A 23,028-nucleotide genomic window follows, 5' to 3' on the forward strand; every position below is an offset into this window, starting at 1 on the left:
AAAATTATCACCAACATTTTTTCAATTAAACACTTAAATGAATTTGGAAACGGATTCAATTAATATGTTAATTGATTCAATTAATTATTTAATCAAATCCGAATAAAACCCAATTAAAAAAATGATTGATATTTGTTACGTTTCCAATTAAAATATTAATTGATTCAATAAATTTGTTAATCAATTCGGAAATAATTTTCAATTACAAACGTGATTGAAATTTTACCGTTTCCAGTTACACATGTGATTGATCCAATCACCTTTGTGATTGAAATTGAATAATTTTGAGCAATGGAAAGAGCGAAAAGAGAACAAGAGAATGGGTATTTATTCAACAATGTATGATGGTCAACGGATGGGTTTTTGTTTTTCGCGTAAATTGAAAAACATGATTGGCGACATTCTGTCTGCTGCATTGAAAATGTGTGCATAAATATTTTGAACGCAACAACAAATCATAGCAAAGGGTTGAAATAAATAAAGTGTGCAACAACAAATGGCCACGTGGTAAAGGTTTGAAAAAATATATGAGAGAACGCGTTTGAAATTACCTGTGTTTTGTGGTATTGTAAAAATGGAAAACAATCTACGTTTATTGAAGGTAAGAAATTGTGAAATGTGAATACCGTTTTCCATTGAAGCCTGTTTACATTAAACGGACTAAAATAATATATTTTTTATTCATTTCTTTTAGTGACCAATTTTATTTCGTGAAATTGACCAATCAATCCCATCAACTCCATCATTTTATCAAATATGTTGCGAAGTGGCGTTGGCATTAAATTGTATTTTTGTTTTACCTGCCTTTTTCAGTTTGAACCCAAGTAGAGAGCAGTATATCTGATATATAAACTAATGAGCTGAATTATGTAATTGTAAAAAAGTTCTTTCTTTTGGATTTAAAAATATGAAAAATATCCGAAAATATTAAAAATATGTATTTCCCATTTATGTATATATTTTTTCTATTTTTAGAATTTGCAAAGTATCATCAATATAATACCAAATATTACATTGCTTATTTATTTTTGTCTATGATTGGGTCAAATTTTAATAGACGATTTCAATGTGCGGAAATTTTGGAAATGAATTGTTACTAAAATTAAATTACCGAGCTCCTTAATACGCCTTTTTATGCTAAAAGACTACAACTGCAAAAGAAGATTATAAATCTGCAACCTGGAACTAAGAATTGAACTTGATATTCTATGCAGGTAATGTTTAACAAAATTAACTTTTAATTGAACAAAATTAAATTCGAATTACTCTGTTTACTTTCAGAAAAACTAATTTAGCTTACAGGTTGCTGATTTATTGGAAATCTAGGCGCATCTACATATTAGAAGGACCATGCTAACATGGTTATTATTATAAGGAAGATATTGATTTATATAATTTATGTAATTGTATTTGTAAGTTATGTTAGAACAAACCACAAATGACAAGAACCAAATTTATTTGTCTATTGCATAATTCAAAAAATAATAAAATATTAAATATGTTTTATAAGAAACACATATTTTCTTTTATTTCAAATAAAATTAAATACGATTTTGGGGTCGCAATATATAAATTTTTTGATTGAAATTTATAGCCAATTTCAATTAATTATTTAATTGAATGAATCAAATAGTTGATTGATTTTTGTCGCGAAATTAATTAAAATTTTAATTGATTCAATTAAAACTGTGATTGAATTTTATGTTAAAAATCAATCACGTTTTTAATTGATTCAATCACACCATTAATTGATTCCGTGACAAAAGTCAATTAAATTTTTTATTGAAAATCGTGTTGGTTTTCAATCAAAATGGGTGATTTATACTATCATTTTCGTGATTGAAGACATTTCAATTAAAAAAATGATTGAATCCGCGATTTTCGTGATTGAAATCAAAAAATTTTTTTTTTGTGTGTAATGACCATGCAAAAATTGGTCGATATCGGTCCATAATTGTATATAGGCCCCATATAAACCGATCCCCACATTTGACCTCCGGAGCATCTTGGAAGAGCAAAATTCTTCCCATTCGGTTGAAATTTGGTACGTGATGTTAGTATATGGTATCCAACAACCATGCAGGAATTGGTTCCTATCAGTCCATAATTATATATAGCTCCCATATAAACCGATCGCCACATTTGACCTCCGGTGCCTTTTGGAGAAGCAAAATTCATCCGATCTGGTTGAAATTTGGTACGTGGTGGTAGTATATGATATTTAACAACCATGCCAAAAGTGGTCCATATCAGTACATAATCATTTATAGCCCCCATATAAAGCGATCCCGAGATTTGGTTTTGGAGCCTCTTGGACGAGCAAATTTCATCCGAGTGAGTTGAAATTTGTGGATGACAGTCTTTCGTAGAAGTTTCTACGCAATCCATGGTGGAGGGTACATAAGATTCGGCCTGGCCGAACTTATGGCCGTATATGGTTGTTTATGTTTCTTTTTAGGATTTCCATATGGATAATTTTCAAAAGAGAACTTTCGCTTTAAAAAAAGAAAACATTTTAACTAAAAACGAGTTTATAATAAAAAAAATTCTTTATTAAATAATTAATAATTTTATTGATGCTAAAATTAAAATAATAATAGTTTCTAATGATAGAAACAACGAAATAAATGTATAATAAAACAATAAAAAACAAAAAGAATCACATTTTCTTAAAAAAGAAACAAAATAAATTGACGACGACAACGTATTGGCTTATTTACGTCGTACGTTCAATTACATTTCTAATTTTTACACCGTACGTCGAAACATCGCAATTGTGTTCCGGCTTTAATTTGTCAACATATTTAACCCAGTAAAGTGGCGAATTCCTACTAAATAAATAAAATTCCATCAATCTAGGATTTTTTTTAAATAGAGTACATAAAGAGCACTGTTAGACATAAAAATACGGCACCAAAAAAAGGGAGTGAACAAAAAGATACGAACACAAAAAGAGAATATGTTCTCTTTAAAAGAGATATAATGGACAGCCTATTTCTTTTCATCTTTTCGTGTGTGTGAGGGCAAAACTTGCGCGATCATCTGGTTTTAAGCTGCTTCTAGATTCTAGTGTCAACTGAAACAGTCGCTCTACTTCCGTCTCATCAATCAAACATAACCTCTCATTTGTTATTATCTACTGAAAACCGGACACCTCCCAAATGTGGACAGTTGTTTGGGGACGTTTACTATATTAACACATTAAAATTAACCTCTCAAAAGTGGACACCTCCCAAATGTGGTCAAAATTTAGGCGACCGTAGGTGTCCAACTTTCAGAGGATTCACTGTATATCATTTGTAGATACGTGCGATATTCCCATTTGGAGCCTTAGTTCCTCTGATTCGTCGATTTATTTGAATCCTATAAGAAGATTGTTTCATAGAATCCTTAGATCCCCAAAATCCTAGTAAGAGATTCTCGTGTCGATTTCAAGTTTCAAAGTTTAATCTTGATCTAGAGTTAGTGAAAGAAAATTAAACACTTGGCATGCCCTCCTCGTTTTCAAAATTGCAGTACACATTTCTAGTAACTTTTAGATTTCAAAAGGTTTTTTATTTAATACAATTGCTTTTGCTTATTGTAGACATGACTTAGGCTAGGATGTGAGTAACGGATCCTATGGATCGGTCAACACTTCGAGCGATATAACTTAAATTAAATATACATACAATTAAAATAATTTAAATTAAAATGATTTTCGGGAGTAAAACAGCGTTCAAGAGTTACAGCATTGAAAAGAGGCTTACAGTTAGATGATATGGTTGGAAAGATTTGGAAGTTGAAGAAATGAAATTCAATGTAGAAGACAGTTATATACAGAGAGTTGATTTCTATCAAACAATCAAAATGGCCTATATAAAATTAATTTTAAATACTACATATGGATGTCTTCTTTACGCTCCAGGAAATTTGAAGGCTTTTGAAGTCTCTGTTTGTACATTTGCTGTTGGCTTATTTGCAAAGTCCACCGTTTGTACCGGTTGGAGTTGAGTAGACTTCTGAGCTGGGCCTCCGTTGGATGCGGCCACTGCATTGTCATCGCGTTTCCACACCACCTTGTTTGATTTGTCGTCTTTGCGATCCCAGCCATGTTCCTCGTGGTGATGGTCATGGTGATCGGGTGAGGGGAACCATTCGGAAATGATAACTGGTTTCCAGATCTTCTTCCAGTCGGGAACCCAAACTTCTTTCCAGCCTGGTACCCATATTTGCTTCCATGCTTCCTTCCACTCAAGTTTTTTGTCTTCGACCCATATTTGTTTTTTGGCTGTTTTCCAGATTTGTACCCATGCTTCTTTCCATTCAAGTTTCTTGTCCGGTACCCATATCAGTTTTTTGGCTGGTTTCCAAATTTGTTTCCATGCTTCCTTCCATTCGAGTTTCTTGTCTTCAACCCAAATTTGTTTCTTGGCTGGTTTCCATATTTGTTTCCATTCCTCTTTCCATTCAAGCTTCTTACTGGGTACCCAAATTTGTTTCTTGGCAGGTTTCCATATCTTCTTCCAGTGGGATTTCCATATCAACTTCTTTTTCCATAAATCGTGACTAGTGTATTCCCAGCCATCATGATCTTTTCCTAAGAACTTTTCACCTGGAATGCCAACCTTGATCCATTCTGGGGTCCAATATTGTTTCCACTCTGGAACTTGGATTTCTTTCCAAGCCGGCACTTGTATTTCTTTCCAAACCGGAACCCAGATTTGTTTCCATGCTGGTACCTGAATATCCTTCCATGCTGGTACCTTAGTGGGAACCCAAACTGGCTTCCAAATCTTCTTCCAGTCTGGCACCTGTATTTCTTTCCAGGCCGGAACTTGGATCTCCTTCCACACTGGTTTCCAAATTTGTTTCCACGCTGGTACTTTAATTTCTTTCCATGATGGCACTTTCACCGGAACCCAAACAGGCTTCCAAATCTGTTTCCATTGTGGTATCCAGATTTGTTTCTTTGCAGGTTTCCAGATTTTCTTCCAACCCTCTTTCCAGGTTACTTTCTTTTTCCAAAAGCCTGGATCATGATGATGTTCATGATGATGGTGATGATACTCATCGAAATCTATCCGCTGTTGCGCTACTTGCGACACTTGCGACTCTGATGTGTGCAAATCACCGGTATTACTGCTTGGAACCCTTTCCTGAGCTAAAATATTCTTCTGAACATTTTCGGGTACGGCTTTGCCATGGACCAAAGAACTGGATATGAGTAAAACACTAAATGCCGATAACTGTAAAGAAAGTAAACAAACAGATTTGTTTTTTTTTTTAATGTAAAATTCATATAATTTTAAATCTACAATAAATTCATTCGGCTACTCCATTTCCAAAAAAATCAAATTTACATTGTAATCGAATTAAAATATGAGTTACTGTAATATAGTCCCACGGCCTAATTTCCATTGACGAGCCTGTCAGAGGATTGGTACCAATTTTCAAGTTTATCTCAATTTTCAAATGTATACATTCGTTGAAATGATAAATTTCGTTGTTATACTCGCAAAATTCAATATCTGAAGATTTCAAATGTAAAATACGTTTGTTGTGTGTTAAAAACATAAACAAGAGAGGTTCAAGGACAAAAAGGCTAATTAAAACAAGTACATTACCACAATGGGTTGTGTACTACTAAAGACTGTCATCCACAATCGAAGTACTTAGAGTATGGTCATTGGCGTGGCCCCATCGAATTTTAGTATTTTTAAAGGACGGGCGAACAAAATTAAAATCTGAAATACGTGAATTTGTGGATCGAAATAAGATCCCGATGTGTAAACTAGAGAGATAAATATAGTTTTGCGAATACATTAAATATTATCCGACGAGAACCGTCAAATTTCTATTTATGTTTCTGGGAAACGACATTTTAGACCAAAGAAGTTTTCATTTATTGTTAGAATTGTTCCTAGAAGCCAAACAAAGTTCATTGAGGCAAACCATAGGTTAGGTTAGTTTGCTTAGGTGGCAGCCCGATGTATCAGGCTCACTTATTTAGACTATTCAGTCCATTGTGATACCACATTGGTGAACTTCTCTCTGATCACTGAGTGCTGCCCGATTCCATGTTAAGCTCAATGATAAGGGACCTCCTTTTTATAGCCGAACGGCGTTCCACATTGCAGTAAAACCACTTAGAGAAGCTTTGAAACCCTCAGAAATGTCACCAGCATTGCTGAGGTGGGATAATACACCGCTGAAAAACTTTTTGATGTTCGGTCGAAGCAGGAATCTAACCCACGACCTTGTGTATGCAAGGCGGGCATGCTAACCATTGCACACGGTGTCTCCCCAACCATGACTTCATTCCAAAGTACGCTAAGTCTAAAAAGTGAATTTTACAGTAAGCAAGTTCAAAGCCTTTTTTTTTAATTTCCCAAAAAACCGTATACAATAGAAATTCCCTTATTTTCGGCCTTAAAATCATATTTATTATATTTTTTTTAGTATGTACGAACTCAAAATAGTAATAATAGAACAAGGCTAGAAATGACTTAGACCACTTTTTAAAACCGTATACAATAGAAATTCCCTTATTTTCGGTCTTAAAATCATATTTATTATATTTTTTAGTATGTACGAACTCAAAATAGTAATAATAGAACAAGGCTAGAAATGACTTAGACCACTTTAGACCGAACAAATCTGTTTGTCCTTTTTTGATTGGACATTTTTTAAAACTTTAGTCACAGGCTAAGTACAATATTAACCATAACTTTTGATAGAAGTGTCCAATAAATGCAGGATGCAATTCACATCAATCCGAATAAATAACAGCGAAATCCATCAAAAAATGCTAAGTCGACTTAGCGTACTCTGGAATGAGGGCATCGATATGTTCGTAATCAAAAAAATAAAATTTTATTGCAGTTAATAAAAAAAAAGGATCGACCAAAAACAGATCCTGTAGATTCAAAATTCTGACCACACTTTGTTAAAATTTTGCAAAAAAATAAATTGTGGGCCCATATCTCGAAAACTATAAAATATAATCACAAACGCTTTTTTGAAGGGTTTTACAAGTTCTATCCAGCAATCATCGAAATCGGTTCATAATTGCGGATTTGACAGCTAAAACAAAATTTGGTACCCCCGAGGTGACCAACTTTCAACGCCTACCGGTCAGCCCGTGGACCCACTAGTGGACCCACTAGTTGGAACCACTGTGCAGAGTTATTAAAAAAGCGATTTAGAACCACTGTGCGACGGTTTATATATGGACTATTTACAGTGGGGAGCAAAACCGAGCGAATATTTTCACTTTGTGCAAACTTTATTACATAGAAAATGTCTATTAAAGCCCACACAGATTGGGTCGGTGATTACTGGAAATAAGTTAAATGGTCAGATGAAACAAAAATAAACCGTTTTTAATATGATGCAAAAGAACATTACTGGTAACGACTTCCGAATATTACTGATAATGACCTGGTAACTGCAAACTCTCCACATCACACAAAGCGTTAAACATAGAGGGGAAATCTCGTGGTATGGGGATGGTAACACACTTGACCATTGGTTAATAGTAAGGAATCATGAAAAAACGGAGACTACCTTGATATTGTGCAATAAAGTTTGCCTGAGTTTGTGGAGGTTTTCGCCTACCTTGAGGATCAAGTTGTCTTTCTAAAAGACGGCAAACGTTAGCATATTTACAAAATAGTAAGGAAATGCTTGTCGGAGCTCAATTCTCAAATGCTCAGAATACCACCACGAAGCCCTGATTTCAATACTATTGAGAATTTATGGGCTCTGGTTAAAATGGGCTTGAGTTACACCACAGAGCACCAAAAAATAGCGATAAGATCTAGAGCAAAGTTCAGCACAATTAGTCGGATATTTCAACATAAATAATAAAAAACTTAATAGAAGTATGTCAAGAAGAGTTAAACCATAATTAGATAAATACAAAGGACTGTGGGCTAAAGTTTCAAAACTGGATTCAGACTTACTGGTAGGTATATAATTTATCTGAATGTACAGTTTTGTTTATCAGGAAATAAAGCATAAATGAAATATATATTTTGTAGCAATTGGACTCAATAGACGGTTTTTATTAAGCAAATAAAGTGTACTCTTAAGTGGTCCACATGCACTCTGTTTTGCTCCCCACTGCAGAATTCTGTACCAATTTTTGTTTGCATGGCAGTTAAGGAGTTGGTATAACATCACTTGCTAAAACATAATAATAATAAGAATGAACTACAGCGTGGCTAATATATAATTTAGTTATATAATTTAGTCTTAATCTTCGTGTTGGGTCAATTGATCGGTATTTAATATATTTAGACACAAACTTTAAAATTGCATTGTTATTCTTCATGATTCTAAATTTTTGAAGAAGTGCCCAGTAAAAAAAGAGCTTCCAAAGAAGTAGTTTGGATCCCCAATTTGTGTAGTGCAAACTTGGATCATCTCCAATGAATTTTACATGAGCGTGTCATAGGACAGAAATAGTCCGTTCTTTGAAGAATACTTTTGTATTCTTGCTATCTAATTTTTTTCAATTTGAGAATTTTTTCGCTCTGACCGGGTGTTGAACCTGGGTTTGTTGGCACCACAACAGCCACAAACGTTAATGGACATGAAGCATCGAAACGTCAATTAATGTGTTTGTGATATGATCGTAATATGAAACCAAGGCGTAACATTCTACACGCAGGTTCAAATCACATCAGCGGTGAGTTCTTATTAAATATTTTTCTACAAAAATATTTTTTTTTATGTTCTACATCGTTTTAATTTTGTTATTTTCGGCACATATTTTTCTATAAATATATGTTTTCTACTTATACTCAACTAAAAATTGAATACTCGAGTAATTTACAAAATCTTCTCAAAAGAATTTCCATGGAAGTGAAAAAATCAACTGGCTTTTTTCTATTTAAAAAAAACTTTTCCCCTTCGACCGGATGTTGAACAGTACAAAAGCACAAGAGAAATTTAAATTTAGGGTTAAATAGAGTGCCAATCTGTGCACACGAAAATAAATGCTATTTATATCAATTGTTTAATTTATTGGTTGGTTGGCTTTTCGTGATTGCACACAAAAGAAAAACATGCTTGCACTCAGAAAATTGAACGTCGTAACTACAAGTAAATTCCATAATATTGAGTAGTTCAAATTGTACTCACAGTTAGTTAAATTTAACTATTGATGAATAAAATTAACTCAGTGGAAGTAAATTGAACTTACGGCCATTACCAGCAAAATGGTTCAGAACTCCCAATGAGTTCGTAAATGGACTGAAGCAAATATAATAATAGGGAATACGTATTTTCTCGAACGTACGAAGAAGTTTCTCAGCGTTACAGAACTTTTACTGTGCAATATTGCGAAGTCTACACCGAAAAAACGTGAACTGTTTTAATGAACTATCTCGCACGACAATTGAACTAAATTTTAGTCCACATTTTAAGATTTTCACAAAGCGTTGTTAAAACCAGAAAATTTTAATGCCCTGTTGTACTTTTTAATGCCCTGTTGTACTTTTTAACTAAAATTACATCATCTCATAGAAGAAAAAATTAACTAAAACCAAAGAAGAAAATCATTGGCGCCAAATCATGACCATTTTAACCATACAGTAGTTCATTCTTATTATTTTTGGGAATCGTACGAAAATCTTCTTTTGCTTTAGTTCATATTGAACTTATGTGTACGGTCATTGAACTTTATACTCACGTTTAGTTCATAAAATTTTTGAGACATACACTTAGAAAATTGAACGTCGTAACTACAAGTTAATTCCATATTATTGAGTAGTTCAAAAGAGTACTCACAGTTAGTTAAATTTAACTATTGATGAACAAAATTAACTCAGTGGAAGTAAATTGAACTTACGGCCATTACCAGCAAAATGATTAAGAACTCCCAATGAGGTCGTAAATGGACTGAAGCAAATATAATAATATGGAATACGTATTTTCTCGAACGTACGAAAAATTTTCTCAGCGCTACTGAACTTTTACTGTACAATATTACGAAGTCTAGTTGGACATGAAATTTCCATTTTTAGTTTAAATAAACTAACGATGAATGTCAGTTCTAACTACCGTTAAGTGAATCTATTTCTAGACACTTGTTCGTCTCCGAAACATGTGCTCGTGTGGTGTTTCTAAAAATAGACACCCTTGACTGTATGTGTTTATGAAAACATGCAGCCAAGCTAGAATAGAATAAACAAAGTGACATTTGGTTGTTAATGAGTATAAGAGCTAAGTGGCCCACTGGATAGTGTGTTTAGTTAGAAAACTGATGGTACGCGGTTCGATCCTCCGTCCGGACAAAAGGTAAAATTTTATAAAATGATAAAAATAAAATCTAATAAATGATTCTAAAGGATTTGTACTACAGAAGAGTAAGTGGTTTGTATTAAATATAATATGATATGTAGAAATGGGGATCCTCCCCCTTGAGGTCTCCTAGCTCCAAGTCACCAGGTGGTCTAGGAAATCCAGAACATTATTTTTTTTTCCGTTTTTAACAAATTTATTATTTAGTTAATAATTTACTTCTGAACAGTTAAATTTTAACTTGACAAAAGTTAAAGCAAATTACTAACCTATAGGAAAATGTTGAACTTACTATAGGTACATGCTTCTTTAGCGACATACGAAGTTCAATATTAACACTGGTTAGTTAAAAATATATAGAAAATTTCAAACTTTTATCACACAGAAAAAAAATTCCATAGTTAAACTAACGCCAATTTAACTTATTTTTATTTGAAAAAATTTATTTGCTTGTGGTTAAATTTTATTATTTTTGACGAAATTTTCCGCAGCTTAATGATATCTTACTTTTTTAAATAAAAAAATAATTCTTTTATCCAAAAACACAATCCATTTCGCATATATCAAGTAATGTTTTTTTCTGACTTTCAGCCTTTAAGTATGTAATGTCGAATATCTTTTCGGAATTTTCCGAAACTTTTTGGAATATATGTAACACAAGTATATACGGCCGTAAGTTCGGCCAGGACAAATCTTATGTACCCTCCACGTACAAACTTCTACTAAAGGCTGTAATCCACAATCGAATTATTTCCGATGGCAAGGAAACCGATATGAACCAATTTTTGCGCTGTTTATATGGGGCTATATATAACTATGGGCCGATATTAACCAATTTGTATATGGTTGTTAGAGGTCATATATTAACTCAACGTACAAAATTGTAATCGAAACGGATGAAATTTGCTCCTCCAAGTTGTTCTTGAAGTCAAATCTGGGGATTGGTTTATATGGGGGCTATATATGGGGGCTATATATAACATAATTATGGACCGATACGGACCAATTTTTGCATGAATGTTAGGGACCATATACTAACACCATGTACCAAATTTCAATCGAATCGGATGAAATTTGCTCCTCCAAAGGACTCCGGGGGCCAATCTGGGGATCGGTTTATATGGGGGCTATATATAATTATGGACCGATATCGAACAATGTTTCTCTAAGAGGATCCGAAAGCCAAATCTGAGGGTCCGTTTGTATGGGGGCTATGCGTAAAAGTGGACTGATGTGACCCATAGCATGATTTCAATAGACGGACGGACGGGCATCGCTAGATTGACTCAGAATTTCACCACGACCCAGAATATGTATACTTTATGGGGTCTTAGACCAATATTTCGATGGTGGAGGTATAAAAAATATTTGGTTCTGTTTGGTCGAAGCAGGAATCGATCCCACATTGAACCCCTTTGTATTAAAGGCGGGCATGCTAACCATTGATCCACGGTGGCCAACTAAATGTAGTTTTCTGTCACATAAACTTTCTTTACATAGGCTCGTGCTTTACTGTTTCCGTTGATGGCTATAGCGATAATTGTCTATTGATGAAAACATTGTATGGTCCGCGGTTCGATTCTCCGTTCAGGAGAAAGGTAAAATTTATAAAATCGAATAATTCTTTCTACTTTGTTTGTATTACAGAAGAAGGTGTTTCCTCGCGGAAGTGAGAATTATGCGAAGATAAATGCAATATGCCAGAAAGTCTCTAACATATGAAATTATTTTTACATCCTATATAAATATCAAAGTTTATCACAAAAAGTATATACATTTCTCCAAAACAAACTTCCTTACAGCGAAAATCAAACGGGAAACTATATATGTTTGTCTAATTTTTTTTTATTATTTAAGTCTATAGATACAATATCCTTACAGACTAATACTTAAAACTACATATATACACAATAAAGATCGGAAATATATTATAAATTCCATTCATTCATTCATTCAAATAAAGAATCATTTTACGTTTTAACATATTTCTATCCTCAGAAAGATTAATGATGTGATAATACCTATTAAAATCATCACATAAGTGGCGAAGGGAATCATTATTTGCAAACTCTCTCTGGAAGTATTGTATACTTAATAAACGGAAGTTCCTTGTTGGTCTAAGAGGTACAGTTAGACTAATACGAATCAAAATAAAACTCGAAATAAGTTTTCCATGTATAATATTCATAATAAACGTAATATTTAACATTTTTCTTCGACTAATTAATGACGGAAGTTTAATTAGTTCAAGTCTAAATTTGTACGAAGGTAGTGTAAGATAAGTCCTTCCTCGATTTCTCAGGCAAAAAATAAGGAATTGTTTTTGAACTGATTCAATTTTATCCGAATATATTTTATAAACAGGGTCCCATATAACTGAGCCATATTCTAGGGTACTACGAACAAGAGAAATGTACAGAATTTTTGTGACACAGTGATCATCAAATTCTTTACACCATCTCTTCATGAAACCAAGCGAGCTGTATGCTTTATTAATCATCATAGTTAAATGTTGTTTAAAATTTAATCTATTATATAAAAGAATACCAAGATCAAGAAAAGTCTCAACCCTTTCAAGTTCACGACTGTAAAGAAAGTAACTAGTATTACTGCGTTTAACTCTATAAAATGACATCTGCTTACACTTTGAGATATTTAATTGCATCAAATTTATATCACACCACAATGAGAAATTTTCAAGATCAGACTGTAATAAAGTTTGATCAATAGGGTCATAAAAAGAATAGAAGATTTTGACATCATCAGCATACATTAATACATGAGCATTTTCAATAACACAGGGTAAGTCATTTATAAAGAGTGTAAAAAGGACAGGTCCAAGATGACTACCTTGAGGAGCTCCAGATATTACATCAAATTGATTAGAAAGAACATTCCCAAACCTCACTCTCTGAACACGCCCTGTTACATAGTTTGGGAGGAAAGAATTATTTTTTTTTTGTGGGTATACATTTGAAAAATTTCTGTGTTTGGAAATAAAAATAAATATTGGAAATAAAAATAAACGAAAAACATCAATCTTAAATTTTTAATTGAAGAAATATATTGCTTAAAAATAAAATATTTCTTTGAAGAAAATTACTATAATTATTTGTTCTCTACCAACAACCAAAATTTGGTCAGATTCTTCAATACTATTGTTGCAATTTGGAAGATTTTGGTGGACTTAGTTTTTTATATTTTCGTAGATATTTCTATACAAGTTGACACCTTATGTTATTGTCCACACTAGAATATAGAAATGTCTTGTGTAGGCCTTTGATTCATAACATACACCTTACTCATAGTTTTAACATTAAAAAAAATACGATTCATTCCACTTGCCTTTTGTGGTAATATTTGTTCGACACTACTAGTTTTGAATTTAAACTTCAGGGAAAACGATGGTCAGTGAAATAGTAATTGGCAATTTTAATATATAACTCGCTATTTATTTATTTATTTCACTGAAAAAGCAATTTTTGAGATAAACAAGCACCCACACCCACCAAACAGAATACGTACAAAACCTACGAATGTGATAGCGATGAGTAGAGCGTTGCCAAGGCAGAATCATCATTAACTGGTTAATGTCTTTACTAAATGATTATAAAAGCAATGCCATATTCGAATAATGTAACCCAGAGAAAATGCGCAGAAGCAGTATTGCTTGAAAATGTAAAATAAAAAAATGAAACCAAAATGAATTGGTACCCAGCAAAAACTAGGTAACCACATCTCATTACAATTGGCATTACCAGGAGTACAGCTGTCATTACACGTTGCATTACATTGCGGTGAGTTCTAATGACTAACTTGTAATGACAAAAATAAATACTTCTCGGTAATTTTCGAATTGTTATTCTCAAACTTTTATGCAGTTTACTGTTAATGACTTAATAAAATAGAATGTTGGTCCATTAGGTATAATTATTCACATAATTGAGTTTTTACTTAAAAAATCAAAAAGAATATGTAATGTAACGGTAATTCTGAACATTTTTCCGTTAAGAAATTTTTATCACAAATATTTCATAATAATTGTGCTTTAAATTAATTCCATTAACATGTTTTAAATAAATGCTTTCTTATACCTCATTCGCATTACCCTTCCAAAATGCACTTAAACTAGATTTCAAATGCCTATATTTTAGTATTCTAGTTGTTATATCTTTTGTTTTCATGAACAGGTGTCGCTTATTAAAATACCTTTAAACACAATAATAAAAAAGGGACTTAAAATCCATTTTAGTAGATTTCGAACCTAATGTGAATTGACTATTGGATATATTATAACGTAATTCACGAATCCAACTACCTTAAACAACCTACATTTATTTCTATAGCATTTTCACTTCAAATGAAACCTTTTACATTTCAAATGAAACCATTTTCAAACAAAATGAAACCTTTTTCTAATCAAATGAAACCTTTTTCAATTCAAATGAAACATTTTGCAAATCAAGTGAAACCTTTTTCATTTCAAATGAAACTTTTTTCAAATCAAATGAATCTTTTGCAATTAATTGTAAAATATATTTATATTTGACCCAGATTTTTAGTTGAAATCTTACTATAAACCATTGATGGTTAGGGCTTAATTGCTATGTATTAGAGCTCGACCAAAGCATCAGCTCCGGCTTCGGCTTTCGGCCAAAAATCGATAATCGGCCACGAATCGGACTTCGGCTTCATGAAGTCGATTAAGCGAAGCCGAAGCTTTTTGAATAATTTATTTGATATTGATTTGTCCAAGTGTTGAATTTATTTCAGTCCAAACACCCAGTACAAATAAAACGTTAAAAAATTATAAAAAAAAAATTGTCATTATAATATCAAACTACTGGACTGAATTGCCATTTATTGTTGTATGTATGCATTCTAAATAAATATTCTAATATTGAATAAAACACTTCAAATTTCTTTAATTACAAATTTGAGGAATATAATCGGCTTCGGCCGATTATTGCTTTTTTTTTGTCGAGCTCTACTATGTATAATGTGTATACATGGGAAATGTTGAAAAAAATAATAATTTCCTCCACAACGAAATTTAGACACTCTAATGTCATATGCGATATTTTTTTCGTAGTTAATTTTTTTTAATTTAGAATTTTTCGGTTTTTGCGCGTGTTATATTTAAATATATTTTTATATTTTGACTTAATGTCACCTAACCTATATTTTAAATGTGATTTCAATTTTTTATTATCAAATTTCGTGCGAAAACTGTTTACAATAACTCATTGTGGATTTTCGATTGGTTGATATTTTCGATGATAATATTAGAAAAAGATTATGCGTCTTCAAAAGAATTGTCTTTAAAGTCACCTTCTTGTTGTTGTTTACATAAACCGTTATTTTTAAAAATAGAAACTCATTGGAAAGATCAGCAGCTCTTTACATTGAAAATAAGAAACATTACATTAGTTGCAAATTGATACTACAATGAGTGAGACTGATTTTAGTTCGGGAAGCTCCGATTGTTGGGAGCCCAATCATAGTATGCCAGTCGAATTAGAAAGCAGCATGTCTGACGTCAAAATCAATGAAGAGCGAGCAATAGCTGTTCCAAAAAGAAACCCAGGAACCTACTCAAAAATTACAAAAGACACAAAGATGCTTTTTATAAAATTATATGAAGAAGGAAAATGCATTGGAGAAGCCGCAAAATTACCATCCATTAAAATAAATACAGCTAAAACGATTATATCACGGTATAAAAGAAATGAAGATTTGGTGGAAGCAAGACGTGGAGGAAAACGGCGGTCAGTATTGACGGACGACATTATTAATTGGATTGAAATATATGTGGAACGTGAGCCTGGAATTACATTGAAAACTATAAAAACTAAGTTATTTCGAGAAAAGGGCATAAATATTTCATTAACATCCATTAATAATGCGCTCAGAAAGCTCAAAATAACGTTGAAATTAGCTTCGATTGAGATGGATAGAATGAACTGTGAACGAACAATTCAATTAAGAGAAAATTATGCAAACGAATTTACACAATGGGTTCCACATCAACGGGAAAAGTTAATCTTCGTCGATGAGTGTGGGTTTAACCTACATCTCAGAAGATCTCAAGCCAGATCCAGAAAGGGCATCAGAGCGCCAGTTGTTGTTCCAACAGTCAAAGGTCGAAATGTCACATTGATTGCAGCTATAAACAATGTAGGTGTGGTCCACCACATGGTCGTATCCAATTCTACGGTGAATGCTGAACGATTTAAAATGTTTATGACGCAGCTTCTGGAAAAAATTAACCCGCAATTGGAAAATTCTTTCATTATTATGGACAATGCACGTATCCACAAAGGCCAGGATATCGCAAACATGGTAAATTGCAGAGGATGTATCATAAAGTTTCTACCACCATATTCTCCCATGCTGAACCCCATTGAGAAAGCATTCTCCAAAATGAAATTCCACGCACGTTCAATCCTAAGCAATATAGGAATTGAACATAACGTTAACAAGTTATCGAGGAAAGTATTCAACAATTAAATCAAACCGATTGCTAAAATTATGTTATGGACATGGTCTTGAAAATTCCACAAGCCGCAAGCCGACAACCCTTGCACTGAATTAGTTATAAATCATGCTTTAAATTATTACACTGTTTTCTAATATTACATTATAATTTTAATATAACAATAATTCATATTTTGTAAGTTCTTATGAATTAATTGTAGTGAATTTAATTTCTTATAAACTTAAGTCCTAATCAATCGATGAATAAAATGTATGTATATATATTCAATTAAGAAGAGTTTTTATTTAAGAAGGTTTACATTCCTAAAAAACATTGAAAAGAAATTGTTAAGTATACACATAAGAAAGTAACGCATAATCCTTCAACAAAATGTTTACAAAAAAGTGTAGTTTTGCTTTTAGTGATATAAAAATTTATCCGAAAATAATTATTGTTGGTTAATTAAAATTCATCCATCAGTAAGCACTCATTTGATTTTAGAGATTCATTTGATTTGAAAAAAGTTTCATTTGAAATGAAAAATGTTTCACTTGATTTGCAAAAAGTTTCATTTGATTTGAAAAAGGTTTCGTTTGATTTGAAAAAGGTTTCATTTGATTTGAAAAAGGTTTCATTTTATTTGAAAAAGTTTTCATTTGATTTGAAAAAGGTTTCATTTGAAATGTAAAAGGTTTCATTTGAAGTGAAAATGCTATATTTTAAGTGTGAAATTAATTTGCGTGTAATCTTATTTAGATGATTTATTAGATTTTTTGTTTACTTGTACAATATTCGTTTCTATTCAAGTAGTGCTCCTATTACAGCATTACTCGCCATATTTTGATCCATTGTAATCGGTGATAGAAACTAATATTTTCGAGATTTGGTTGCCTGAGACAATAAGTGGCTATTTTGCAAATTTGGTATATCTACGAATAAGTGATTACATATTAGGTGATTATATGCTCTAAAAGCACTACTTATTTCATGGCCGAAAGTATGCCTGGGGAGAAGTACTTTCCCCCTAGGACATGTGTATGTAAATGTAATCCGGAGCGACGCCAATTAATAAGTGGTTATTAATTTTTAAATAGGCTTATATACAAGATTACCGGGTAATGAGAGTTTTTGCTGGGTAGTATTCGTGAAAACGTAAATCTAGATTATGAAGCAAGGAAATTGGCACATTTAAGCTTATGGTAAAATTTTCTAATTTGCTGCTTTCGTTTTCAATATTCACAGTACGGCTTTAATTTCATCTTAAAAACATATGTCGACTAACCTACAAGTGTAGCTAAAACAATATGTGTGTCAAATTGGTTATGAAATTGGTTCGTGTCCAAATACCAATACCAAAACTTTATTTTCTTTAAATTTGAATTATTAAGAACAAGCAACCATGAACAAATTACTATTTTCGTCCCATAATGCGAACTTTATACTGACATTAAGGGATGAAACATGTTCCTTGAAATACACATATCAATTTCACAAAGTTTTCGTGTTCTTAAAATACGAATGCGAATTTTGCTTAGCACAGCCACAGTTATGTAGGTCTAAGGTCAATTTGGCTTTAATTATTCAGAAATATTTTTTAGAATTAATTAATCATTTAATTTGGATTGTTGACCTTTGTTTATCACTGTTTCACTAAAGCCAATTTAACTATATTTTAGTTCATGGAATTATTATGTTTGGAGAAAGTTTCCTTTACTCTAATAATTTTTTTGCGTACGTAAGTTACATGAAGTAAAAAAAAAAACGAGAAAAAAATTATACACAAATTAAGCATAAAGATTTACAGTTAAAGTTCTTATTTCTCACAAAATAGTTCATTATTTCTTTAAATTTGTAAATTTTACTACAAGTGCGTCCATCATGAACTTCCTATGTCACTAAAGACATTCTTGCAATTTTTAACTCCAATTTTTTCCTTCAAACTACAAAATTTTCTTGATCAAGTAAAAATATTTATTTATTATACATTGATGTCTAATATTAATTAGATAATTATAATTAATAATTATAATTATATTAACACATGTTAAGTTTTGTTTCGATTTGGCAACTCCTTCATATAGAAACAGGTGTTCAAAAAAGACGCCTTCGCAATTTTTTTTTTACAATGGAAAAATTAGAAATGCGTGGTGTCATTAAATATTTACATAAAAATGGTTTATCGGGACAAGAAATTCATAATGATATGGTGAATGTCATATGCAACAGTAAAAAATTGGGTTGCTGAATTTAAACGTGGTCGTACAGGCACTGAAGGTGAACCACGTAGTGGACGTCCAAAAACCGCAACAACAACAGAAATTGTAGCCAAAGTGCATGATATAGTATTAAATGAACGACGAATAAAAGTGCGTGAAATTGCTAATATCATGGGCATCTCAAATGATCGACTCCATTTAATTTTGCATGAAGAACTACAGATAAAAAGCTTTCTCCAAGATGGGTGCCGCATTTGTTAATAGTCGATCAAAAACGCATAAGAATGAACATTTCTCAAGCTTGTTTGGATCGTTTTAAGTGAAATAAAATGGATTTTAAGCGTCGTTTCATAACTGCTGATGAGACATGGATCCACCACTATACTCCAGAGACAAAAGAACAATCGAAACAATGGACTGAAGCTGGAGGAAGTGCCCCAAAGAAGGCAAAAACAATTCAATCGGCTGGTAAGGTTATGGCAACGGTTTTGTGGGACTTCAAAGGTATTTTATTGATTGACTATCTGCAAAAGGGCAAAACAATAAATTCCGAGTACTATTGCAACCTTTTGGATCAATTAAATGTACAAATTCGAGAAAAACGTCCTGGCTTACAATACAAAAAAAATAATTTTTCATTATGACAATGCACCAGCGCACAAGAGTTTTTTAACAATGGCTAAAATCAAAGAATTAAAGTACGAGTTGCTTGACCACCCACCTTATTCTCCTGATTTAGCTCCCAGTGACTTTTACTTGTTCCCAATCTAAAAAAATTCCTTGCTGGCAAGCGTTTTACCTCAAATGAAGATGCAATTACAGTTGTAAACCACTATTTTGAAGACCTTGAGGAAAACTCTTTTAATCAAGGGATAGAATTGCTGGAAAAGCGTTGGACTAAGTGTATTGAAGTTTCAGGAGATTATATTGAAAAAACAAAAATATATTTTTGAAAAACTAAATATTCTCTTTAATTGATAGGCTAAGAAGTTTCCGAACCGCCCTCGTATTTTCAAATTTGTTTCGTAGTATAAAGTATGCTAAGGTGATATTAAAAAGAGAATTGTGTCTTAAATGTGTGAACCGCACTGAAATTCAATTTACACAATATTAAGGACAAATTTCTTTAAAATAATGAAATTATAATTAAAATAAAATTAACAATTTTTGCTTCAAAAATTTGCTTGATTAAATTTAAGATACATATTTTAAAGTTTGCTCGTGGGTCTTTGAAGTAAGGCAAATTTTACTTAAAGTATGGAAAACCATTTTTAATTTAAAGAAAATGCCTTTAAATCAAACGAAGTATGGTTTTAAACTGACACTTGTTTGCACGTGCATTGTTTTATCAATATATCGCACAAATACAATGAATAGAATAAAATAGAATAGAAGGCGCATTTCTCTAATATAAAGTTTTTTTCCTTGTCCAAAAGTCGATAAACTTTTCAATGAAGTCATATTGTTCTATAAATAAGTGATTTGACTTAAAAATGGGTATCGTAACATGAAAGAAAAATTTTTTGGGCTAAAGTCAACTTGACTTTAATAATTCAGAAAAATTCTTTAAAATGAATGACATTGTCTTTGAATTTGTTGCCTTTTTGGATCTTGACTACAAAGCAAAAAATCGTTCAAAAATAGGACATGTTTTTCAACACTTTATTTTAAAGACGTTTTGTACTTGAAACATAGCATAATTTCTTCTGGAAGTCGAGTCTGACTTTGGAAAATAAAGTTGTCGTTAACTCCCTTTTAAAGGACTTTGGTAGCATATGAAGAAAAAAGCTGAAAAACGAAAAATTAAAATTTGCTTCTTAGAAGCAAGTACACAAAACCCAAATTTAAAAGAGAATTGTGTCTAAAATAATCCTTACATGTATTCTCTGTTTCTTTGGCTTGGAAACAATATCAAAATTGTTAAAGTAAAGACAAAATCTTTGGAATCGGGCATGCTTTTTTCAGTGTACGTACATTCACGCACGAAAATGTCGCAACTTACTAAAAATACCGCGACTCACGAATAATTTTATTGGCAATTTACCTTAGCGACGTGTCTGAAAACATGAGCATTATTAAAATCCTTAAATTAACTGAAATATTGAAACTTTAGATTTAAGATAAAAACGCTTCAAATATAGGCTAAAACTTATTTTTAGGATTTAGCGTCTTTGGTTTAAAGTTTTTTTTTTGGAATTAAGAAACCATTTTTTACTTTGAAATATCCGTTATAATTTTTAAACTTGAATTTGTGTGTACGTGAGTAGCTTTATTAATAAACCGCGAAAAGAGAATGCAAATTTGATAAATGGGATCTGTATCCTAATTTTAATTTTATTGGTCCTAGATCTAAAGCCAGATGGGTCGCTAAAAAATTTCTTTATTTTAAAGAAGCCGCATCTTTGGCTCGGAATCAATACCAAAATCCTTAAGGGAGGTCAAACTCTGGATAGAAGTAAGCTTTTTTTTGAGTGTGGTATGTGTAGGTTCTTATAAACAAGAAATATATCAGCCAGAGTTATCCAGCTCTGAGATGCATGTGAAGTATATTGTGCACCTTTGAATCCTTACGAGCGGTAATAGTAATATTTTGTATATTGTGGCAGACATCGGGGACCATTCATATGTTGTGAAAAATATTTCACTAAGCTCTTCTCTCTTTCGTGCGAAAAATGATTTTCATCACCGTTTCCACTGTCGTATGATTTCGACTTTTCAACATGAAGAACCAATTTTTTTTTAATTTTGTGTTTTTATTTGCTGCCAAGACTACGCATGCAAAGGAGTTATTCATATCTCAAACCGCCAGACTTCAATATGTAATTCCTAAAGGGTGATTCTTTTGAGGTTAGGATTTTCATGCATTAGTATTTGACAGATCACGTGGGATTTCAGACATGGTGTCAAAGAGAAAGATGCTCAGTATGCTTTGACATTTCATCATGAATAGACTTACTAACGAGCCACAACGTCGAATTTTCAGTGAATGGGCCCTAGAAAAGTTGGCAGAAAATCCGCTTTTTTATCGACAAATTTTGTTTAGCGATGAGGCTCATTTCTGGTTGAATGGCTACGTAAATAAGCAAAATTGCCGCATTTGGAGTGAAGAGCAACCAGAAGCCGTTCAAGAACTGCCCATGCATCCCGAAAAATGCACTGTTTGGTGTGGTTTGTACGCTGGTGGAATCATTGGACCGTATTTTTTCAAAGATGCTGTTGGACGCAACGTTACGGTGAATGGCGATCGCTATCGTTCGATGCTAACAAACTTTTTGTTGCCAAAAATGGAAGAACTGAACTTGGTTGACATGTGGTTTCAACAAGATGGCGCTACATGCCACACAGCTCGCGATTCTATGGCCATTTTGAGGGAAAACTTCGGAGAACAATTCATCTCAAGAAATGGACCGGTAAGTTGGCCGCCAAGATCATGCGATTTGACGCCTTTAGACTATTTTTTGTGGGGCTACGTCAAGTCTAAAGTCTACAGAAATAAGCCAGCAACCATTCCAGCTTTGGAAGACAACATTTCCGAAGAAATTCGGGCTATTCCGGCCGAAATGCTCGAAAAAGTTGCCCAAAATTGGACTTTCCGAATGGACCACCTAAGACGCAGCCGCGGTCAACATTTAAATGAAATTATCTTCAAAAAGTAAATGTCATGGACCAATCTAACGTTTCAAATAAAGAACCGATGAGATTTTGCAAATTTTATGCGTTTTTTTAAAAAAAAAAGTTATCAAGCTCTTAACAAATCACCCTTTATAATATAATTCGAATAATTTCTCTTAATTGCCAAAAAAAAACTCAAAGATTTCAAAATTTTTAAACCTGAGTGTTTCTGAAAAAATATCATTCATTCAGTCATTAGCAGACAAAAGCAGACATTTTTGCCATGACATAAAACTGGAGGTTTTTATAAACAATCACATGTAGAAATTTCTAATGGCACTTCAAAACATTTTTAGTTTTACTCCACGAAAAACGATAAAACTTCAAAATTTCACAAAAAAGCCATCAAAATAACCACGAAATACAAAGAAT

General features: G+C 32.5%; 1 protein-coding gene across 1 annotated transcript in view; it reads right to left on the minus strand.

Moving 5' to 3' along the window:
• Positions 1-3,533: 3,533 nt before the first annotated feature.
• Positions 3,534-23,028, minus strand: part of LOC142225700 (uncharacterized) — a 40,091-nt gene continuing 20,596 nt past the window's right edge. Inside the window, exon 2 of the mRNA XM_075295543.1 lies at positions 3,534-5,228. Coding sequence (XP_075151658.1) covers positions 3,897-5,228 — 1,332 coding nt within the window. The 3' untranslated portion in view covers positions 3,534-3,896. The remainder of the gene's footprint in view (positions 5,229-23,028) is intronic.

Source organism: Haematobia irritans, chromosome 2, assembly GCF_050003625.1.
Source record: "Haematobia irritans isolate KBUSLIRL chromosome 2, ASM5000362v1, whole genome shotgun sequence".
NCBI classification, from domain to species: Eukaryota; Metazoa; Arthropoda; class Insecta; order Diptera; family Muscidae; genus Haematobia; species Haematobia irritans.